Here is a 23,636-nt window from a genome sequence, read left to right on the forward strand (position 1 = left end):
CTGGAATGAGCTATATAATAATTTTCAGTGCTTTCACAACCACTTAACAATAACTTGTTATTACCCATTAAACTTTTAAACTAGTGATGTTCTAGACAAAGTCGGGTTACCATTATTGGTGGCTAAATTTCAGTAAAGGGTTTTAGCCCCATTCCACTAAATGTACTAACTACCAAAGCTCTTGAAAGTGCTTTCATTAACGGATCCGCCAAGTTATTACTTGATTTAACATAAACAATATTAATAACTCCATCAGTTATTAATTGCTTGACATATTCATGTCTCAAGCTAATATGTCTAGACTTTCCATTGTATACCTTATTGTATGCTCTAGACAAAGTAGCCTCACTATCACAGTATAAAGAAATGGATGGCATTGGTTGTGGCCACAACTCTATTTCCAATAACAAATTTCTAATCCATTCCGTTTCTTTACATGCTGCTGCTAATGTTATAAATTCAGATTCAATAGTTGAATGTGCTATACATGTTTGTTTCTTCGAAGCCCAAGAAATTGCTCCTCCGGCAATTGTAAAAATCCACCCTAATGTAGATTTATTATCATTAGCACTTGTTATCCAACTTGCATCTGAATATCCTTCAAGTACTGTTGGAAACTCAGAGTAAGTTATATTCAGGTTAATAGTTCTTTTAAGATAACAAAAAATTCTATTTATTGTTTTCCAATGAGCAGTACCCGGATGACTAGTGTATCTAAAAATTTTACTTACTGCAAATGCGATATCTGGTCTGGTACAATGCATGGCATACATTAAACTTCCGATTACACTAGCATATTCAAGCTGTGCAACAGACCTACCAGAATTATTAAGCAAAGTTTTACTAGGGTCATAAAGGGTATTTGCTTCTTTTATTTGTAGATGCTTAAACTTAAGAAGCAATTTTTTTTATATAATGTGACTAACACAAAGCGTAACCCCCACTATACTTCTTTACTTTAATTCCCAAGATAGTATCTACTTCATTCAAGTCCTTCATCTTGAATTTTGAATTTAGATACTCTTTAGTTTCAGATACACCTTTCATGTTTGTACAAAAGATTAGCAAGTCGTCGGCATATAAACATATAACAACATCATAATCATTTGTGAATTTAGAGTATATGCATTTATCAGCACTGTTATGTCTAAATCCATATGATAAAATAACAAAATCAAACTTTTCATGCCATTGTTTTGGTGCATGCTTCAATCCATATAATGACTTTTCTAATTTACAAACCTTCTTTTCATTCCCAGAGAGAACAAACCATTCTGGTTGTTCTATATAGACTTCTTCATCTAAATCACCATTTAAAAATGCCGTTTTCACATCCATTTGATGCACATGCAAATTATATAAAGATGTCAATGCAAACAATATTCTAATTAATGTGAGCCTAGCTACTGGTGTATATGTATCGAAATAGTTTATTCTCTTTTTCTGCTTAAAACCTTTGGCAACTAGTTTGGCTTTAAATGTTTGAATAGACCCATTTGTATTGTATTTTCTTCTAAATACCCACTTACAACCTATTGATTTTGATCATTGCGGCAAGTCTACTAAAACTCATGTCTGATTAGATATTAATGATTCAAATTCATCATCTATAGCCTCTTTCCAAAAGGCTGCATCTCTTGAAGTCAATGTTTCGCTTAGACTTTTAGAATCATCCTCAACATTCAACAATATGGGTATTTTCTTAAGAACCTTTGTTCTATTTCCTTCGATTAAAAATACAATAGATTGAGATGAAATAAAATCAGAGTTTAGAGTCTTTTCTTTTCTTACCCTTTGGCTTTTCCTTGGTTCATTGACAGTTTCATACTGTTTTCTTTTCTCACATTGAGAATGACTAGTAGATGGATTAGAGAAATGTGTTTGATTATTCTCTGTTCCAGACATTGAGTAGTCATTATAGAATTTATTTTCTATAAATTCGACATCTCTAGACTCAACTATTGTGTTCGAGTCTAAATTAAACAACCTATATGCCTTTGAATTTTCTGCATATCCTACAAATATGCTTTTAATTCCTCTTGGACGCAACTTAGATCTTTTAGGATCGAGTGCCTTATAAAAAGCTACACAACCCTATACTCTCAAATATGGCAAATTTGGTTTTCTTCCTTTTCAAATTTCATATGGTGACACATGTGTCTTCATAGATGTAATTCTATTGTGTATATGACATGCAGTAAACAATGCTTCACTCCATAAATATTTTGGAGTATTAGCATTAATCATTATAGAATTAATCATTTCAGTGAGTGTTATATTTTTTTCTTTCTGCCCAACCATTTTGTTGTGGTGTATAAGGTGCAGTTCTTTGATGTACAACACCATGCTCTTCATAAAAATATCAAATTCATGTGAAAAATATTCACCACCTCTATCACTACGAAAACATTTAATTTTTCTTCCCTTTTGGTTTTCAACTTCAGCCTTATAGCGCTTAAAACACTCAAAAGCTTCATCTTTATTAGACAATAAATAAACATAAGTAAACTTAGAACAATCATCTATAAATGTGATAAAATATCTTTTTCCTCCTCTTGTTAAAACACCATTAAATTCACATATGTTAGAATGTATTAAGTCTAATAAATTTGTATTTCTTTCGGTAGTTGGAAAAGGTTTCTTAGTCATTTTCGCTTGAATACATGTTTCACATTTTTCATTATAATCATTATTGCAAGAAATTAAACCAAGTGTGCGCATGTATTTTAAAAATCTAAACTTTATATGTGCTAAATGTAAATGCCATAAATGAGAGGAAAAATCAACAATATAAGCAGAAGAATTCATTTTATTATTAATACTTAGTTTGAACATCCCATCACAAGAATGCCCCTTCCCAACAAACATCCCATTTTTCGACATTATTAACTTGTCGGACTCTAGAACAGTCTTTATACCGTTCTTACATAATAAATTTGCAGACACAAGATTCTTTCCAATTTCTGAAACATGCAATACATTAAGCAACGTCAATTTCTTCCCAGAAGTAAATTGAAGTTCAACGGTTCCTTTTCCTAGAACTTTGGCGGAATTATGATTCCCCATTAAAACTTCTTGATTGTCCGTTGATGCTTCATATGTCTTGAATTGTGCCTTGTCATTGCATACATGTATAGTAGCCCATGAGTCAAGCCATCAATCAGAGGATTTTATTGTTGCTGCCATATTCAGTTTGGTAATCATACCAATATGCATCATTGATACCATTACAACAATGTTATCAATTCCAGAGTTTTCCACCATATTTGTGCTATTGGTCTTATTGACATATTCCTCACTTGCTTTCCTGTGTCTACAATCACGAATGTAATGACCTTTCTTTCCACAATGGTAACAGACACCATTTACATTCTTTTGATTGTTGTTAGAATTGGTCTTCTTAAACTTCCCTTTGTCAATTTTGACTTTGAAGTTCTTTTTATACTTGTTTCCTTCGACAATGTGAACTTTAGAGAAATCTTGATTTGTAAAATTCTTATTACGATTTCGAGTTTCCTCTTCAATTTGAATATTCTTTTGCAAATCCTCCAAACTAATATCTTCCACCATGTGTAGAAGTTTCTTTCTATAGTTATTCCATGTTTAGGGTAATTTTGCCATAATAGCCCAAACTATCATAGAATCCGGAATAACTATTTTAAGTTCACGAAGCTTTGAGACCAAAACCAATAATTCATGAACTTGGTCTATGATGAGTTTGTTATCAAACATAGTGAATTCATAATATTTGAACATTAAAAATTTATCGGTACCTCTTTTTTTTTTTTTTTGTACTTGTGTTCAAGTGCTTCCCAAATTTCCTTTGGAGATTGAATGTGTGCATACATGTCATATAAACGATCAGATAATGTGCCTAAGATGTGTCCTTAACATACCAATTCATCTTCTTCACGCTTCTTTCGATCGGCAACTATATTGTCCGAGTCTTTGTCACTTGGTTCACAAATAGGCTTCAATTTCGGGTCCAACACATATATGACATTTAGAACAGTAAGCATGAAACGCATTTTGTCCTTCCATCGGGTGAAATTTGATCCATCAAATTTGTCTAACTTGTAGACATCTTGATTGATAATCTTCAAAGTCATGTTATCAGATTTGTTATCCATGACGAAAATAACACTTTAAGATTGTTATATTAAATATAGAAATATAGAGAATAATCCGAAAGATGACTTTGAGGTACGACTTGAATCATTTCCTTAAAGTGTTATTTGCTCCCAATCGAATGAGTTTGCTAAAGGGTTCTTGGAAAACACTTCCAGGATACAACAAAGTATGAAATATTCGATTAGCAAAACCGAATTGTATTCCCTTAGAAATAACAAGAAAGAAATTGTATGAATGTGATGGAGTGAGTAGAGAGCAAGGAATGTAGAAATAAATTTTTGAAAATTGCGTATGAAACATTATGCCACAATAGGTATTTATAGGCATTAAGCACCCATTCATCGAGTCCTTTCATTTTAGTTGAAGATATACAACCATTCTTAATATTGTTGATCCTAAAGAGATATCTTCTATTTAGAATTTTCATAAAATAATTTTGACTTATTACATCTTTTAATTTTACTCATATAATTTGAGTAAGCATCATGTCTTTTAACTAATAGTTATAACCATTCAACAAAATATACGAAGGTTAAACGAAATCCAACCTTGCCGTCCGTAGGTTTCCTGCGCACCATAGCAGCAGCCTTTCCCTATCATACATAGACATATGCTGCACAATGCAGCACCAAGTCTATACATTATTATATATACACACACACACAACAACAACAACAACAACAACAACAACAACAACAAAGCCTTTTCCCACTAAGTGGGGTCGGCTATATGAATCCTAGAACGCCATTGCGCTCGGTTTTGTGTCATGTCCTCCGTTAGAACCAAGTACTCTAAGTCTTTTCTTAGAGTCTCTTCCAAAGTTTTCCTAGGTCTTCCTCCACCTCTTTGGCCCTGAACCTCTGTCCCGTAGTCACATCTTCGAACCGGAGCGTCAGTAGGCCTTCTTTGCACATGTCCAAATTACCGGAACCGATTTTCTCTCATCTTTCCTTCAATTTCGGCCACTCCTACTTTACCTCGAATATCCTCATTTCCAATCTTATCATTTCTTGTGTGCCCACACATCCCACGAAGCATCCTCGTCTCCGCCACACCCATTTTGTGTACGTGTTGATGCTTCACCGCCCAACATTCTGTGCCATACAACATCGCTGGCCTTATTGCCGTCCTATAAAATTTTCCCTTGAGCTTCAGTGGCCTACGACGGTCCCACAACCCGCCGGATGCACTCTTACACTTCATCTATCCAACTTCTATTCTATGGTTGAGATCTCTCTCTAATTCTCCGTTCTCTTGCACGATATATCCTAGGTAGCGAAAACGGTCGCTTTTTGTGATCTTCGCTAGATTGCTCCGATCATTAGTGTGGATAAGTATATAAATGGATATAGATAGGAAAGCAAACACAAGATGTACGTGGTTCATCCAGATTGGCTACGTCCACGGAATAGAGGAGTTCTCATTAATTGTGAAGGGTTTACACAAGTACATAGGTTCAAGCTTTCCTTTAGTGAGTACAGGTGGATGATTTAGTACAAATGACATTAGGAAATATTGTGGGAGAATGATCTCGTAATCACGAAACTTCTAAGTATCGGAATGTGGTATCGTCTTGACTTGCCTTATCTGTCTCATAGGTAGATGTGGCATCTTCTCTGGAAGTACTCTTCCTCCATCCAGGGGTGGTATCTTTAACTGGTGGAGATGCACAAGGTAATGTATCAATTTCACTTGAAGCTTACTTGTAGTTTCAGGCTTGGTCAAGCGCGATACAAACCATGTAGTAGGAGTCCCTCAAGTTGCCGAGCTAAGGGATTTGCTGAAAGAGGTGACAGACAAGGTAAGCAATCAGAGCTCCGGCTGATTGTTCACATTCTCCCTATCTTGCAGGCAGCATGAAGGATAAAGAGAAGAAAAATGAGAAGAGATGATATGGGATACTTTTGCTTTTGAAGAAGTAACTTTCCACAGGCTTATTCTTGAACTGAGCTGGAGGGTTTTCTGGTTTCCTCCAGAGTATAAGGCCGACTGAAGAATTTGAGGGTCAAAACAAGTCCATCAAATCTAGAGTACGTTCGACCCCACTGATATGGGATACTTTTGCTTTGACAGAGTAATGGATGTATCGGCACGTGTGCTGTTATGCTTGTCTCCACATGCTTCCTTGTATCCTTCTCACTTGCCCTATCTGTTCCTCAGGCAGATGCGGTATCTTCCCTGGAAGCATAAGATGTTGAAGATGAGTACTCGAGAGCAATGCCAGGTAAGTAAGTTCCAGGCAGTCAGTTCCTGGCTGGAAGCTTGATTCCAAGTGCTGACTGATTGCTCTCTTTCTCCTTGTCTTGCAGGTAAGAACAAGGCCAAAGGAAAAGACAGGGAAAAAGCATGATATGGGATACTCTTGCTTTTAACCCTGATGATATGAGATATTCTTGCTCTAGTATAACTTGTTTGCAGAGGTATTATCGGGGGGAAAGAAAGCTGAATATTTCGAAAGGCTTCGTTGAGAGTGCCCTCTCATATATGAGGAAGGGTTGATCATTTTTGCAGGTCTGTCTGTCCGTTGGGGATAGAGGTTGACATATATAGGAGTCTCCTTAACAACAAGTAGTAATGCTATTCCTTTACCCTGTCAGAGCACTTTGAAAAAGTGGTCTGTGGTATGTGGAAAGCTGATGTTGCGTGTGAAGATTACAGACAGCTTTATCCAAGGAGATCCGGCTCTTGTGGTTGGGAAAGTGTTGCCTCTTCGGTTTTCGAACAAGCAATCCTATCAGGGATCTGGCTCTCGAGATTCGGAGAACGATGTCTCTTCGATTTTTGAGAAAGCAATCATGCTGGGGGTCTGGCTCTCGAGATTCGGAGAGCGGTGTCTCTTCGATTTTTGAGAAAGTAATCATGTTGGGAGTCTGGCTCTCGAGATTCGAAGGGCGGTGCCTCTTCGATTTTGGAGCAAGCAATCTTGTTGGGAGTGTTTTCTCGAATGTGAGTAAAGGTTGGGCATGTTTGCTAGTCTACCTTGCCACGAAGCACAGAGGTTGACACACAGGGACTTTCCAATTATCCAGCAATGGTACTGTTCCTTTACCCTCTCTTCGATTTTTGAGAAAGTAGTCATGTTGGGAGTCTGGCTCTCGAGATTCGGAGGACGGTGCCTCTTCGATTTTGGAGCAAGCAATCTTGTTGGGAGTGTTTTCTCGAATGTGAGTAAAGGTTGGGCCTGTTTGCTAGTCTACCTTGCCACGAAGCACAGAGGTTGACACACAGGGACTTTCCAATTATCCAACAGTGATACTGTTCCTTTACCCTTGTGGGTAATAATATGGGGTAGCTAGACCTTCAAAATTTATGTGTCTAAACTTTGTTAGTGCTGTTTCTTTGCTATTCTTTTACCCGTCTTGGTCAGAGCGATGTAGTGGAAGCTGCAAGCTTCACGTGCTCAACTTTGGCAGAGAACTTTGGCAAAGTTATCTGTGATACACATGAGCTACTATTGCGTGTGGGAAATGGGTGATTGAACAGTAAGACTCATGTGCTTTCTACTTCACCAGAAGTCTTCGACAGAATGCCCATAATTTCCGCAAAGCTGAGTGTGCGTGTGACAGGTGCTGCCAAGGCTGGAAAAGTAGGTGCCTCTTCGATTTCTGAGATCGGCCCTCGTGGTCTCTGAGCAGCCCAACTTTTGAGAAAGCAAGCGGCTCTTCGATTTCTGAGATCGGCCTTCGTGGTCTTTGAGCAGCCCAACTTTTGAGAAAGCAGACGCCTCTTCGATTTCTGAGATCGACCCTCGTGGTCTCTGGGCAGCCCAGCTTTTGAGAAAGCAAACGCCTCTTCGATTTCTGAGCAGGCGCCTCTTCGATTTCTGAAGCTCCGTCGAGTGCAGATTTTTATAGGGGCTGGCATTAAGTTCCAAAGCACACTTGAATCTCCACCAGTAGAAGCTCCATTCTTACACTTCTAAGATCTTGATTTGTTCGACCTCTTCTCTCTTCAACACCTTTGAAAATGTCTGGCCCCTCCGACCGTCGTTTTGACTTGAACCTTGTTGAAGAGGCAGCCCCGCCTTCTCCAGACAACATATGGCGCCCATCCTTCGTCTCCCCTACTGGTCCTCTTACCGTTGGGGATTCCGTTATGAAGAATGATATGACCGCTGCGGTGGTGGCCAGGAACCTTCTCACTCCCAAAGATAACAGACTACTTTCCAAACGATCTGATGAGTTAGCTGTTAAGGATTCTCTGGCTCTCAGTGTTCAGTGTGCAGGTTCTGTGTCTAATATGGCCCAACGCCTATTTGCTCGAACCCGCCAAGTTGAATCATTGGCGGCTGAAGTGATGAGTCTCAAACAGGAGATTAGAGGGCTCAAGCATGAGAATAAACAGTTGCACCGTCTCGCACATGACTATGCTACAAACATGAAGAGGAAGCTGGACCAGATGAAGGAATCTGATGGTCAGGTTTTACTTGATCATCAGAGATTTGTGGGTTTGTTCCAAAGGCATTTATTGCCTTCGTCTTCTGGGGCTGTACCGCGTAATGAAGCTCCAAATGATCAACCTCTGATGCCTCCTCCTTCTAGGGTTCTGTCCAGTACTGAGGCTCCGAATGATCCCCCTCCGGTGCCTTCTCTTTCTGGGGCTCTACCGACTGCTGCGACTTCTCCTAGGCAACCTTTGTGAAGGCTCTCTCTTGTTTGTTTATTTTGACTCATATATATGTACATATTTGTAGCTTATCGGGGATATCAATAAATAAGCTTTCCTTCATTTCAACGTATTGTGTTAAATACACCAAAGCCTTCTTCGCTAAGTTCTTTGAATTTTCTTTTGTTGGAGCTTTGTGAGTGGAGCATGTAGGTTGAGGTAGTGTTCCCTTAATTTCCTGAGTGAGGAAAACTTCTCGGTTGGAGACTTGGAAAATCCAAGTCACTGAGTGGGATCGGCTACATGAATCTTAGAACGCCATTGTGCTCGGTCCTGTGTCATGTCCTTCGTTAGATCCAAGTACTCTAAGTCTTTTCTTAGAGTCTCTTCCAAAGTTTTCCTAGGTCTTCCTCTACCCCTTCGGCCCTGAACCTCTGTCCCATAGTCGCATCTTCTAATCGGAGCGTCAGTAGGCCTTCTTTGCACATGTCCAAACCACCGTAACCGATTTTCTCTCATCTTTCCTTCAATTTCGGCTACTCCTACTTTACCCCGGATATCCTCATTCCTAATCTTATCCTTTCTCGTGTGCCCACACATCCAACGAAGCATCCTCATCTCCGCTACACCCATTTTGTGTACGTGTTGATGCTTCACCGCCCAACATTCTGTGCCATACAGCATCGCCGGCCTTATTGCCGTCCTATAAAATTTTCCCTTGAGCTTCAGTGGCATACGGCGGTCACACAACACGCCGGATGCACTCTTCCACTTCATCCATCCAGCTTGTATTCTATGGTTGAGATCTCCATCTAATTCTCCGTTCTTTTGCAAGATAGATCCTAGGTAACGAAAACGATCGCTCTTTGGTATTTCTTGATCACCGATCCTCACCCCTAACTCATTTTGGCCTCCATTTGCACTGAACTTGCACTCCATATATTCTGTCTTTGATCGGCTTAGGCGAAGACCTTTAGATTCCAACACTTCTTTCCAAAGGTTAAGCTTTGCATTTACCCCTTCCTGAGTTTCATCTATCAACACTATATCGTCTGCGAAAAGCATACACCAAGGAATATCATCTTGAATATGTCCTGTTAACTCATCCATTACCAACGCAAAAAGGTAAGGACTTAAGGATGAGCCTTGATGTAATCCTACAGTTATGGGAAAGCTTTCAGTTTGTCCTTCACGAGTTCTTACGGCAGTCTTTGCTCCTTCATACCTACTGTTTGAGTTTATAATATCTATATTTTTGGGTGTGTTTCATTTGGTCTCGGTCTGTAGCTTGGGTTTGGTCTTGCTGTACTTCTTGTCATTGTTCTCAGGCATTAGGTTTTGACTTATTTTTCGCTTATGCGCTGAAGCTCATGACCTCATTTGGTGACGCACCCCACCGTCCAATTAAGCAATTTGGTAATGCAAAAGTCTAACTTTAACCACTATTTTTAATCTAAATTTAGCCACGTGCAGCCATTTGAAAATTGAAAACCACTTTGAATTCTTGGATTAATCTTGTTTTGATAATCCATTAGCAACTGTACCCAAAAGTCGAGCCACGCTCCTCGTCAAAAGGAAGATAACCTAAAAATCTCAATGATAAAAATACTACCGTATGCTCATGAGATTAATTAAAGGGATAGTTTAGTTGCGATTTTTGGTCCCTAACTGTTATAAATTTAAACCTTATGCATTTTAGGTTTTTTATTTAAACCCCTCCCTTACCATATAAATGACATAATAATAAAAGAGATGCAATAGTACCAATAAAAACTCAACCGTTTTTTTGCTTTCATTTACACTACCAACTCAATTATTCAAAATTGCTTATGGGTTTTCAAAAAAAAATAATAATAATTGCTTATGGGTGCATTCTAGATTATAAAAAATAAAATAAAAAAAAAAGAATTTTATTTTATTTTTATAAAATATGAGTACATTTATATAATAAAATTTGGCTACACTTTACATTTAAAATTTGGTACATTGGGTACATTTTACATACAAAAAATTGATACATTTTATACAAAAAAGGGGCACATTTTATGTAAGATCTCACATCACCCAAGGGTGAGGATCCTATAAGCCTTATATGTATATTCTCATCTCTACCTAGCACGAGGCCTTTTGGGAGCTCACTGGCTTCGAGTTCCATAGGAACTCCGAAGTTAAGCGAGTTCGCGCAAGAGCAATCCCAAGATGGATGACCCACTGAGACGTTCTTGTGTGAGTTCCTAGAAACAAAACCATGAGGGTGTGGTCAGGGCCCAAAGTGAACAATATTATGCTACGGTGAAGTCGAGCCCAAGATGTGGTAGGGGCCCGGGCCAGGATGTGACAATTTGGTATTAGAGCCAATCTCTGGCCGGATGTGTGCCGACAAGGACGTCGAGCCCCTAAGGGGATGGATTGTAAGATCCCACATCGCCCAGGGGTGAGGATCTTGTAAGCCTTATGTATATTTTCATCTCTACCTAGCACGAGGCCTTTTGAGAGCTCACTGGCTTCGGGTTCTGTAGGAACTCCGAAGTTAAGCGAGTTCGCGCGAAAGCAATCCCAGGATGGGTGACCCATTGGGAAGTTCTTGTGTGAGTTCCTAGAAACAAAACCTTGAAGGCGTGGTCGGGACCCAAAGCGAACAATATCGTGCTACAGTGAAGTCAAGCCCGGGATGTGGTGGGGGCCCGGGCTGGGATGTGACAGTTTGGTATCAGAGCCAATCTCTGGGGGATGTGTGCCGACGAAGATGTCGGACCCCTAAGGAGGGTTGATTGTAAGATCCCACATCGCCCAGGGGTGAGGATCCTGTAAGCCTTATATGTATATTTTCATCTCTACCTTGCACGAGGTCTTTTGAGAGCTCACTGGCTTTGGGTTCCGTAGGAACTCCGAAGTTAAGCGAGTTCACGCGAAGTTAAGCGAGTTCACGCGAGAGTAATCCCAGGATGGGTGACCCACTGGGAAGTTCTTGTGTGAGTTCTCATAAACAAAACCGTGAGGGTGTGGTCGGGGCCCAAACGGACAATATCGTGTTATGGTGGAGTCAAGTTTGGGATATGGTAGGGGCCCGGGTCGGGATGTGACATTTTATATAACAAAAAATGGGTACATTATATATATATATATAATGGTACATTCTAGATTTAAAAATAATAATAAATAGATTTTACATTAAAAAATGGGTACATTTTACATAAAAATAGTACTAACAAAAAAAAAGGGATACATTTTGCATATAATAAAATGGTACATTTGTAACGAAAAATGGGTACATTATAAATAAATTATGAGTACAAATAAAAGTTTAAAAAATAAGGGACAAAAAGAAATTAATATATGGGTACAAATTAAAATTTAAAAGAAAATTGGTACAATTTAAAATTTAAAACAAACTACAAATAGAAATATATGATAAAAAGTTTAGCCATAAATATAAATATACTAAATGTAACGTTTCTAACACTAAATAAATGGCGTTTATTAAAACCCAAAGACCTTGATTAAAATTTGAAAATGAATAAGGTTTTAATCAATGGAATATAAAAAATAGGGATGAGAACCTAATTTCTTCTCAATTAAATAACTGCATACAAGCGAATTTCCTGGTACATAGCTCTAAAACCTTTTTTTTTTTAAGAAGAATAAAAAAATTATAGCTAATATTTGAGCAAGTGATCACATGGTCTTGGACCAAGCCTTAATAAAAAAAGAGTTTTAACGAAAAACCCATGGTACTGTTCACTTTAACGAAAAATCATATTTTTACACTAAAAAGTCAAACCTGGTACTATTCACTTTATCCTTTATTTTATCTTTATCGTTAAAACTCAAAGTTTTCAAACCATTTTCATTAGTTTTCCTTAATAAAAATCCAGAAAAAAAAAAAAAAAAACCCAAAACCAAAAGCCCTTGAGAGGAAGAAGAACTAGTGTCCTGCACCCTCATCGTTTCTGATTTTCACACAAATTTCTTATTATGGCTCGGTCTATTCATCCCTCATTTCAATCCTTCCACCAAAAGCCCATCCCCTAAATTATTCCATTGTCTCTATAACTTTATTTCTACCTTGACTAGAAGGACTCGCCCGCAATTTACCCGTGCGCTGTTGGTCGTAGTTGTCTAATCATGACTAGCCGTCATTAAGCGGCTTTTAATTCTCTATTATTATTCACAATAGGGTCAATGAAGATTGATATTTTTTTTCAAATTTGCCCATTAATTGTTCTTCAATTTCTTGGTTACATGCAGTGAATTCTATGGCAACACAACTTCAATTGTGGTGGTGGTTATGATTTAGGATTATGTACTGGATTGCTACATTTTTCAACAATATCATATTCGATATTGGGGTTTTTGAATTTTAGTCCTTTAAGAAGATTAAAATTTGTTTGTACCATACTTGACAAATCCTGAAACTACTGAGCACCAGTCAACGTTATACGATCAAGGACCCAGAAGAGTTTCCCTCAAACCAGGAGGCCAATCACAGCGCGACACGTGTCGACATCAGAAGCCAATCATAGCACGACACGTGTCAACATCAGAAGTCAATCACAATACGACACGTGTCAATGTCAGAATGAAACTAAAAACTCTCTTCTATAAATAGAGATCATTCTCTCACAATATGGCCTAATGTCATTTGTACTAAATCATTCACTAGTACTCACTAAAGGAGAGCTTGAACCTATGTACTTGTGTAAACCCTTCACAATTAAACCACTCCGTGGATGTAGCCAATCTGGGTAAACCACGTACATCTTGTGTTTGCTTTCCTATCTCTATTCATTTACATACTAATCCACACTAATGATCGGAGCAGTCTAGTGAAGGTCACAAACTTAACATTTTCTGTTGTACCAAAGTCTTCACTGATTTTGTGTATCAACAAAATTTAATAAAAACATGGTGTTATATTGGATATTGATTTTAGTCCCTTAATGTGTACTTAATTCAAATTCATATTATATTTTTGTTTTAATATTTAATAGATATCTTATTTAACGTCGTATCACAATATCATTATCAATGGTTTAATGATTACTTGGTTATATACAATGAAAAATGTATTTGATTATATTGATAATGATATTGTGATACGACGTTCAAAAATATGGGAACATGTAGTTACCAATTATAAATGAAAGTATATTCAGCTTTCAAAAGCTTCTTGTTCGTGACCCCATTAATGTAAATTTTTGGCTACGCCACTAACTCATTACATTAAATTTTAAATTTATTATTATACACATTTTAATTCATTAATTGTATTTAACTTCTTCTAATTAGTGTACCTAAACGTCTGTATCATAATATATTTTACTAATTTAGTGTACTGAAATGTCCGTACCTAAATATATTTTAGTGAATTAGTGACACATAAGAAAATATGCAAAAACATAAGTGTACCAAAAATTATGTACCTAACTATATGATACTAAACTATTGTACTGAAATGTTGGTACCTAAATATATTATACTAAACTAGTGTACCTAAATGTCGATACCTAAACATATTATAATAACCCAGTGTACTGAAATGTTTGTACCTAAATATATTGTAATGAATTAGTGGCACATAAGAAAATATACAAAAACATAAGTGTACCGAAAAATCTCTACGAAAATATTTTCTTATATAAGATACTCACCATAATGAGAATTAAAATTTATAATATTTTCATAAAATGTAATTCATGAACACTATAAAATTATAAAAAAAAAAGACATTGAATACATATGTTGGCATTAAATAGAGTTTAAGGACTAAAATCAATTTTTAATCTTGTATAAGACATTTTTCTAAACTTCATCTTATTTAGGGATTAAATTCTAATTTTCTATAAACATACCAAACTTTCAAAAAGCAAGGAATCAAAAGGCTGCGTGTTGTACACTAATGATGTGAGTCTCGGTTACAAAAATTCAAAAACAACCACATAAGACAAAACTTCATAATAGAGAAAAAAGAACGCTATGCCACAACTTTAACCAAAGTAAAAAAAAAAAGGGGAACAATATGATGAGACCAAGGTATAAAATATCGGTGATATCGGAAATATTAGTAGTCTAAAAACACGGAAATATCGGGATATTATCGATATCGATAAAAATTGAATAAAAACCACGGAAATTGTAAGAAAAACTTGGAAATTTTGATTGAAACTTTGCAAGATATTTAATTAGTCAATTATCTATTAGTTTATCACAAAAAATTAGAAGGAAATGCATTGCATGATGGATTTAACTGATTTAAGTTGATTATATAGCGAGTTGGCAAACATTGTGAGAGTAAAAAATATGTAGTAATTAATGAAAGAAGTTTAAACACACCATAATCATTTATATATAATGAATTAGTACAATATTTTACACTTTATACATTGCATGGTAAGATACATGAGTGACTTAGTACCACATAGAGTTCCTAAAAGATCTAAAATATCGATGATATCGGAAATATCGCTAGTCTAAAGATACGAAAATTTCGATGGAAATATCGGGATAATATCGATATTTTAGACCTTGGATGAGACGACTTCAAAGTTATCAGCTCTCAATAAACTCTTTATAACAATCCTTAAATTTCTACAATACGATCTCCAGTAAACCTGATGCAAATTAAAAAACAAATAAGAATAAATCAATAAACCTTTTGAAAAACCATGCAACTTCTGAGACATGATATTCATCCTAATTTCCTACGTGAAATTACAATTATTAACCATAAGAAACAATACTCAATCTGTGACAGCCCGTCCCGAAATATATTTTATCGATGGTGAAATGACTAAAGTGCCCTTGAACGTTTTGTGGTGTTGTGGGTCTAAGCTTAGGATTTTGACCCATTTCTTTTATTCCTAAGTGTTTGGAACTTAAGTTATTTTCTTGTTTTTGGTTGGGGACCAATCCGGACCACACATACACCCACACACGTTGACTCTCTCTCTCGGCTTCCACCCATTTTCCGTACAACCATACGGACCACTTCGAACCTAGCTCACTAATCGCAGACTGAGGCTTTAAAGGTTGGTTTTGTGTTCCTTGCTAGCTCCAGAGTTCATTCATGTTCCTAGTTCGACGTGAAGACCTCGTTTTCCCGAAAACCAGATAACCCAGTTTTGGAGCACTGTTCATTCAATCGTGATCGTAGACCTTCCAGTGAGTTTGAAGACCCTAGGAAGCTTTAGAAAATCTTCACGAAGCTCAGGGAAGAAATTTGAAGTGATTTGGACGTCGGGAAGCCTTGTTTTAATGAGTTGCAGAGGTGGCCAGATTATCGTGTCTTTTTCGGTGAAATCCCGTGGATTTTTGGAGCTAAAAGTGGTAAGGTTTTGTTCATCTCATCCTAAGCTTCATTTTGGTATATAATTCATGAATTTTGGTTGAGAATCGAAGAAGATATGAAGTTTTAAAGATTTTTCCAGTTTCCGACGATAGCAGCGGCACCGGCGCCAGACTCTGGCGAACTAAGGAAGAAGGAGGAGAATATTCCGTCAAAGTTGACGGAATATTCTAATGCCGTCAGGTAATTATAATGGTATATTCTGATTTTTAACGAAATATTCCCTAATGCCGTTAGGGAATCCGTTTGGTGTGCCAAGCACGTGCCTGCGTGTGAGGGTGCGTAGGTGCTCGGAAAATTTTTCTAAAAATATGGGGGTGTTCCTAAGGTTGAGTAGGTCTCGGTGGTATATTCAAATACCCCATTGGAGCTTTGTATGAGAAGTTATTACCTAGTTTTGTGTATGTGCTTTAAATAACGTTTATATAGTTGTTTTGCATATAGGTGAGACATATCCTGAGAACGAGCGCAGTCAAGCAAGGCTCGGGGGTTACAACCCTTCCACATATCAGTGAGTGTGCTTTTGGTTTTCAATATATACCTACATACTTGGTATTTTTCCCAGAAAATGCATTTACATGAAATTATGTTTTGAATTGCCATGCTTATTGATTTATACTTAGAATATGAATTAGTATAGTATGCATAAATATGATTTGATGTTGTGGACGCTCAGGTAAGTACCAAGTAAGTTGTATACTGTTTATGTGTGATTTGATGATGATGTGAGATGTGTTGAGAATTTATAAACTTGCACCCCGATGTAAGTGCTCACGCCCGTGGCCAAGGCACAGGCCTTCACGTGATGTTCACCTCCCACACCATACGCTCATCTTGGATCCAAGTTAGGTGCACAGTCCTGTCGTACAGACCACTATAGGTGGTTCCGACTCGTAGGTAACCCACGATTATTCGCAGTCTTCATGCGATCGTAGCACTAGAATGTATTTATTTATTTACACACAATCCTGTCGTACATGTCACTTTAGGTGGTTCCGACTCATGTGCAGGCATACTTGTTGAGTTATAGATTCAGCCGTACATGCCACTTTAGGTGGATTCGACTGATATGTAATTTCACCTAAGCTACTGATTCTGTTATTTTGAGATATTTGGCACGGCATACTTATGAATATCGTTTTTTAGCATGGTTTTGAGATATGTATATGTATATATGCATTCTATTTTCTGGGAAATTATACAAGTTTTATGGTGAGGGGTTAGAACTTTTGTTAAATAAAATAGTTTTGAAAAGCTTTGTTTTTGCCCACTCACACTTTCTGTTTTGCGCCCCTCCATATTCTAGTTAGGAGTGCTTGTTGGTGGCTTACGAGGAATTCACGGCAGCTCTGACAGATTATCACCAATGTAGGATTATCTTTGTGTTGTATAATTAGTATTCGTCCTACTAGACTGCACTTAGGCTACTTATGCTCTGATTGTGAACTCACACTTATTCTCGTCTTGCACCTTACCTTATCTAGTGCTCTAGTTAGTTGGTTTTTATTTATTCGCATTTCCTTATCTTTATTGCTTCCACACTGTGCTCATGGCTACGTCACCCTCACGTGACGGCCAGCATGCCTCGATCTGGGTCGGGGTGTGTCACAATCCTCCAATGATATTCCTACCGAATTGCATCTGATTACTTATCTTAATATCTTAATGATACTAAGCATCAAGATATGGAGACGGTTTAAATACAGTGATTAATAATTCAATGCAAGCATGCCTAATATTATAAGTAATTAAATAAAGAGTACATATTCATGCTAAAGCTCATGGCCTCGCCCTAGAAAAAGAAATTAGTTATGAATAATCATAAAACTAAAGGAATTTTATTGAAATAGAAAAATGACATAAAACACCTTGAAAGAATAATACAAATCAACAAAGTCTAGCCAAGTTCTCCAAAGTAATGTGTTTCGAATCTAATGGCTAAATAGCCTTATTATATACTACAAAATAAAATCTTTTCTAGAAAAGGTCTTCTAAAAACTATCAAACGTAATAAAATAAGATAATTAGGAAATATATTTCTATTATAACCTTGGGAAATCTGCCTAGCTATAAAATAGCCACCACTTGAATTAAAATTTGAGATGTCCTGACTGCAGAAAGTCTCAAACAAAAAAACCATCATCTTAAACACCAAAAAGCCCAAAAAAGCCCAAAACATCACTTCGACAGCATTGTACGCTACTCTTTTATTTCATCACCATAAATTATCCGCTTAGTAAAAAAAATATGAAACTTTGACACAAATAAGTAGAAAAACTCACGAACATCCTTCAATTAGAATTACTCCAAAATTCGTCATTTTGAATATTTTTTGCTCAAGAGGAAGTCAAATGTCTTATATTGAAAATATAAATCAAAATATCAAAATTCACACAAAATAACCAATAAATTAATACTATAAATATGATCAAACACATAGTATAAAATAGACTCATCAAATAACACAAGCCAAAATAAGAAAATTTCAAAGTAGGCCTTGAAATTTTATAATAGGGAAGGAGGGAAACTTATTTGTGAAGTCCATAAAATATGAACTCGTGCACGTGAAAGAAAGCTGCTATTTTTTAATTGGTGGAAGAGATCAAATCCAAGACATACTTTTGGCTTTTCACAAAACAAATAAAGGTATAATAAAAAAGTCCATATATAGTTGTTTTACAATCATATTCACCTTCATTAATCTTCCAGTTTTGGGTGGATTAACACTCAGCACAAACACTTTCTATTTCAATATATAATTCCAGTTTATCATGTATATTCAACAAAAAACAGCTTTGACGAGTGTCATTACGTAATAACAGTTTATTAAAACTAACATTTCTTTGTTAGCATATGTACACGCACACATTATATAAAAAATCATAATTAGTAAACGATTTTATTCTACTAATAGTTTACTGCTGCTGATACGTATATGGTTTATCAGCATATCATCATTCCAAATTAATTAATTTTACGTGTACTATACTTCTGGCATTTGTTTAAGATAGTCTCCTTTTAGCTGCACCACAATCAGGAAGTCAAATTGATATAAAATCCTTGGTATTTCAAGTTTCAACACTCCATCCAGATTATAATTATCATAGCCACTTGCATGAACTACCTTTTGAAAAGCAATGTGACAATAACCCCAAAAATAATATACCGATAATGTCAAGTTGAGTTGGTAAAAGTTATTTTCTTTGCTAAATCAAAACTTAGGTTTGAATTTCGCTATTGACAATTTCTTTTAGTGGGCAATTTATAAAAGAAAAAAAAAAAAAGAACTAAGACCTTCTCTATAAGTCCTCCAAGAAGCTTGTAGTATGCTTTGACCTTAGGATGAGATAGTCTCCCCTCCCCCATTGGTTAAATTCTATGCCTTGAACCTTTTATTTTGAGCTTCAGATACCCTTGAATTAAATAAGACTATTGCTCTATTGATGTTAGCGTTCATGTTTAACGAAGTTACAAAAAGATATTAACATTCAACGTCCCAAATTTGTATATTATAGGAATCTAGCTATTAAGGTGATGTTGAATAACAAAAAAATGTTGATATGAACAGCAGAGGCTTGACAATTCCAATTCATAAAAGTAAACTGGAAACAAAATGCTTGCTAATAAAAGATCAGAAAACAAAAATGAAAAATCTCCCTTCGGTTTCCCCTTCTTTCATGTGCTAACAACCCGACACTCGGGAACCCTTTCATGTAGCATTGACGTTCCTTTGAATGTCACCATTTGGTAGCAGGTTCTTCGGTTATAATCATCAAAGTTTACAACCTAAGGTTACATAAGAATCATTAAAGTTTACAACCTATAATTACATAATAGTGATTCTTATGTAGTAATAACGCATAATAATGACATTGTTATTACTGCAATAAGATAGGTATTTATGTTGGAAATGTCCAAGATAAAATGTTGGACATGGACGTGATTGCATTACAAAATCACCATTCAAAACATAAGATACTATTACCCTTCTTTTTCCTTCTTAAAAAGTACCACAAGCTTACCTTATGAGTAGTTTAATTTGCCTAATCTTTCATCATCCTCATTTGAAAAAAAACAAACTGATGTCATCGGTAAAACATGTATGCCACTGCCACATGCATGTGCACAAAAAAGTTGTAAAAGTTGGGTTCAGGGAGAACGAAGAATGTTAGTTTTGCTGGATGGTGATCCATTCTATGGTCAAGTTCTACATTATCTGATATCCGATTTAGATCATTTATTAATGATCCATGAATGTTCAATTTAACGAGAACTATAATATTGTTTACAATTTACTATACCAATTTCAGATTCAAGTTATCACGGCTAGATCTGTTGATAAACAGTAGTTTGTACATCCGTGGAACAAGTGCGTTGACAGTTTCGGACTTACAAAACAAAAACAGATATATACATTTTTCATCAATGTGAATACAAAAAAGAATACGTAGATTCATGGAACGTGGAAAAAATGCTTAAAAGTTCTAAACGTGCCAGAAAAGCAAGGCCCATAATATTATTCATTGATAGTCACTAACCCCACTAGAAAAACAAAAAAGGTAAGACCTTATATAATATTATGGACGCAGACCCGGGTCAAAATAGAACTTCTCTTGCCCCTTCACTATTTCTAAATAATATTACAAAAATAAAAAAAATCAATAAAATTCAATAGCATACACAACACAATTCAAATGGTTTATTTAATTTTTGATATGGCGTGCTTGACTAGAAAAATCAAGTAGAAGGAAATTCAAACTCCATGACAACCAATATGTCGGACAACTTGCAGTCCCTAATATAATATTCTTCTTATAAACTCACGCCAAAAGCCAGTTTCCTAATATATGCAACTGAAAGCTCATGCCAGCTCTTCACTGACACTACTCATCTCATCTCTCATCTATCTTCCTCTCTCTCTCTCTCTCTCTCTCGTTCTCTTTCGACCCAGTTTCCTAATAACTCTAAAGCTTTTTCTGGTTCTCTTTATTTTTTTTCTGGACCAAAAGCTTTTTCTGGTTCTATATAATATATAATCTGCCTTTGATTTGGCAAAACTCAGACAGTTCCACACAACTACTTGGTCAAGATTTGGATCAAACTTGAGAGCTTGAGAGATTTCTTGAGGATTATTTCAAGGAAGGAAGAACTAGTGTTGTTACTTTCAAAGGAAATGGACCATTCAGCTGCATATGATGATGATACTACTTTGGATCTTAATTCCAGGCCTCTCAGACTTTTCGATGATACTCCGGTAAGTCGAAATGTAACAAAATCTCTAATATATAGTTACACTTAACATCACTTTGCTTAATTGTTTATAAAAGTTGCTCATGAACTTATAGAAGTTTAAATATTTACTTTGATTAATTTCAGATGATTAAACAAGAGGTGCATAGCAAAATATCGATCGACTTTGGGAGGCAGCTTTCCTCTACAGAAGAGGTTGGTTTCTTAGTTTTCTCCACCTTACCTTCTCTATCTTCTTGTTTTGTGGTTGCCAATTAAGGCCTGCCCTCATGGCTTATAAGGATATTTTTTATTACTTATTTCACAATCTTTTTCTTTAGGAAGAACCAATCTATGGCTTATAAAACTTCGATATCCAACCTCTTTAACACTTGAAACATGAAATCTATATATACATTTATATAAACATAAATATTATATATGTGCACCTACACACATATATACTAGTAGGCCGCTGAGGCGTCTAGGACTAGGAGCACGGTTCGCTACCATGGAATATAAATGCTTAATTAGTAGTAAGTCGCTGAAGTGTCTATTCGAAAAGCTTAACATGGTATCAGAGCATATATAGTTTGATATCATGAAATAAAATACTTGGGTTGCATGGCTAAAAGGTTTTATGGCCTGCTTTGGTTCACAGAGTGGTCGTCTATTGGAAGAATTGCACCGGGTGAGTGCCGAGAACAAGAAGCTAACCGAAATGTTGACGGTGATGGGAGAGAACTACAATGCTTTGAGAAGCCAACTGTTGGAGTACATGAGCAAGAACCCAGAGAAGGAGCTTAGCCCAATTTCAAAGAAAAGAAAGTCTGAAAGCAGCAACAACAACACCAACAGTAACAATATCATGAATGGAGCAGTGAATGGAAACTCCGAAAGCAGCTCCAGTGATGGCGAATCGTTCAAGAAACCAAGGGAAGAGACCATCAAGGCAAAGGTTTCAAGGATTTATGTCCGGACCGAAGCATCTGATACGACAAGCCTGGTAATTAGTTAGTCCTCAATCCATAGTCAATGTCACATACTTACAGTGAACTCATTTTATTTATTCAAGGTGTTGTATTGAGGAATTTTATGTGCATTTTATAGGTTGTGAAAGATGGATATCAATGGAGGAAATATGGCCAAAAAGTTACGAGGGATAATCCTTGTCCTAGAGCTTACTTCAAATGCTCTTTTGCTCCAAGCTGCCCTGTCAAAAAGAAGGTGAGTCCAAATTCCTTAACGTTCCTTCTTTTTTGCTTAAAACTTATTGTAAATAGACGGAGTCAAATTTGCTTTTTATTTTTCTTATTAATTAAATGTTAATTTTTTTCCATAATTTTCTCTTCAGGTTCAAAGAAGTGTTGAGGACCAATCTATTTTGGTGGGAACTTATGAAGGTGAACACAACCACCCCAACCCTTCCCAAATTGAAGCAACATCGGGCTCAAACCGCTGCATGACCATAGGATCGGTCCCTTACTCAACCTCCCTTGGTTCATCTGGACCTACAATTACTCTTGACTTAACCAAATCCAAGTCCAGTACTGCTGATGCCGAGGGCACAAAAACAAGAACTGAAACACCTGAAGTTCGCAAATTTTTGGTTGAGCAGATGGCTTCTTCCTTGACGAAGGATCCCGATTTCACGAAAGCACTTGCAACAGCCATATCAGGAAGAATACTTCAACACAATACTTACTAAAACCATCGAAATGGTGAATTTCAATTAAGAGCATTGGTGTTTCACTTGTTAGACTGCTTTTGAAGATTAGGTGCATTTGTAAATACAACAGTGGAAAAAAGGACACAACCTTTCTAATTCAATCCGCTTCAGGGGCAAGATTTCTTTGAAACTTGGACTGCAATTTGCAGCCTATGTAGTGGCTACTAGTTCAGCTAAGACGCATTGATCTGCATAATAGTAAAAATGAGCAGAACTAAACAGCTAAAGCTTTTGAATTGTATGGTTTCAGCCGAAATGGCTTTTGTATCTCTGAGAACCACTGATTTTATTCTTGCTTCAAACGTGGGCAAAATGCCAGCAAAACTGTATCATTGTACCTGTTACCTTTACTAGTTTTCCCCCTAAAATTTTTCTATACATGTATATCAAATTTACCATAGGCCATATTTCTATAGGGATGTTGGAATTAATGCACTTCCTTATTCCCAGGAACTTTAACGTTAAGAGTCTAGACATTTCCAGCAAGTTAGTGTATTAAAGTTCCTAAGCTATGTCTGTTCAGTTGTCTAGTAAGAACTCTCGTCTTTTTTATTTTCTTTATAAAGCCTTTGGCTTATCAATTGTAATCATCAGAAA

General features: G+C 36.5%; 1 protein-coding gene across 1 annotated transcript; it reads left to right on the top strand.

Moving 5' to 3' along the window:
* Positions 1–20,684: 20,684 nt before the first annotated feature.
* LOC103405572 (probable WRKY transcription factor 40) lies at positions 20,685–23,376 on the top strand. The gene is made up of 5 exons (XM_008344585.4): positions 20,685–21,335; positions 21,458–21,526; positions 21,972–22,316; positions 22,421–22,537; positions 22,665–23,376. The coding sequence occupies exons 1-5, from the start codon at positions 21,255–21,257 to the stop codon at positions 23,016–23,018; spliced, it is 966 nt and encodes a 321-aa protein (XP_008342807.1). The 5' UTR covers positions 20,685–21,254; the 3' UTR covers positions 23,019–23,376.
* The last annotated feature ends 260 nt before the right edge of the window (positions 23,377–23,636 follow it).

The sequence above is a fragment of the Malus domestica genome, chromosome 17 (genome assembly GCF_042453785.1).
Source record: "Malus domestica chromosome 17, GDT2T_hap1".
Lineage (NCBI taxonomy): Eukaryota > Viridiplantae > Streptophyta > Magnoliopsida > Rosales > Rosaceae > Malus > Malus domestica.

Excerpts from the sequence above, each read along its gene's own strand:
- LOC103405572 (XM_008344585.4), top strand. The coding sequence starts at position 21,255 with ATGGACCATTCAGCTGCATATGATGATGATACTACTTTGGATCTTAAT. Across the intron at positions 21,527-21,971 it reads AGCTTTCCTCTACAGAAGAG|AGTGGTCGTCTATTGGAAGA; the intron begins GTTGGTTTCTTA and ends TTTGGTTCACAG. Across the intron at positions 22,538-22,664 it reads GCTGCCCTGTCAAAAAGAAG|GTTCAAAGAAGTGTTGAGGA; the intron begins GTGAGTCCAAAT and ends TTTTCTCTTCAG.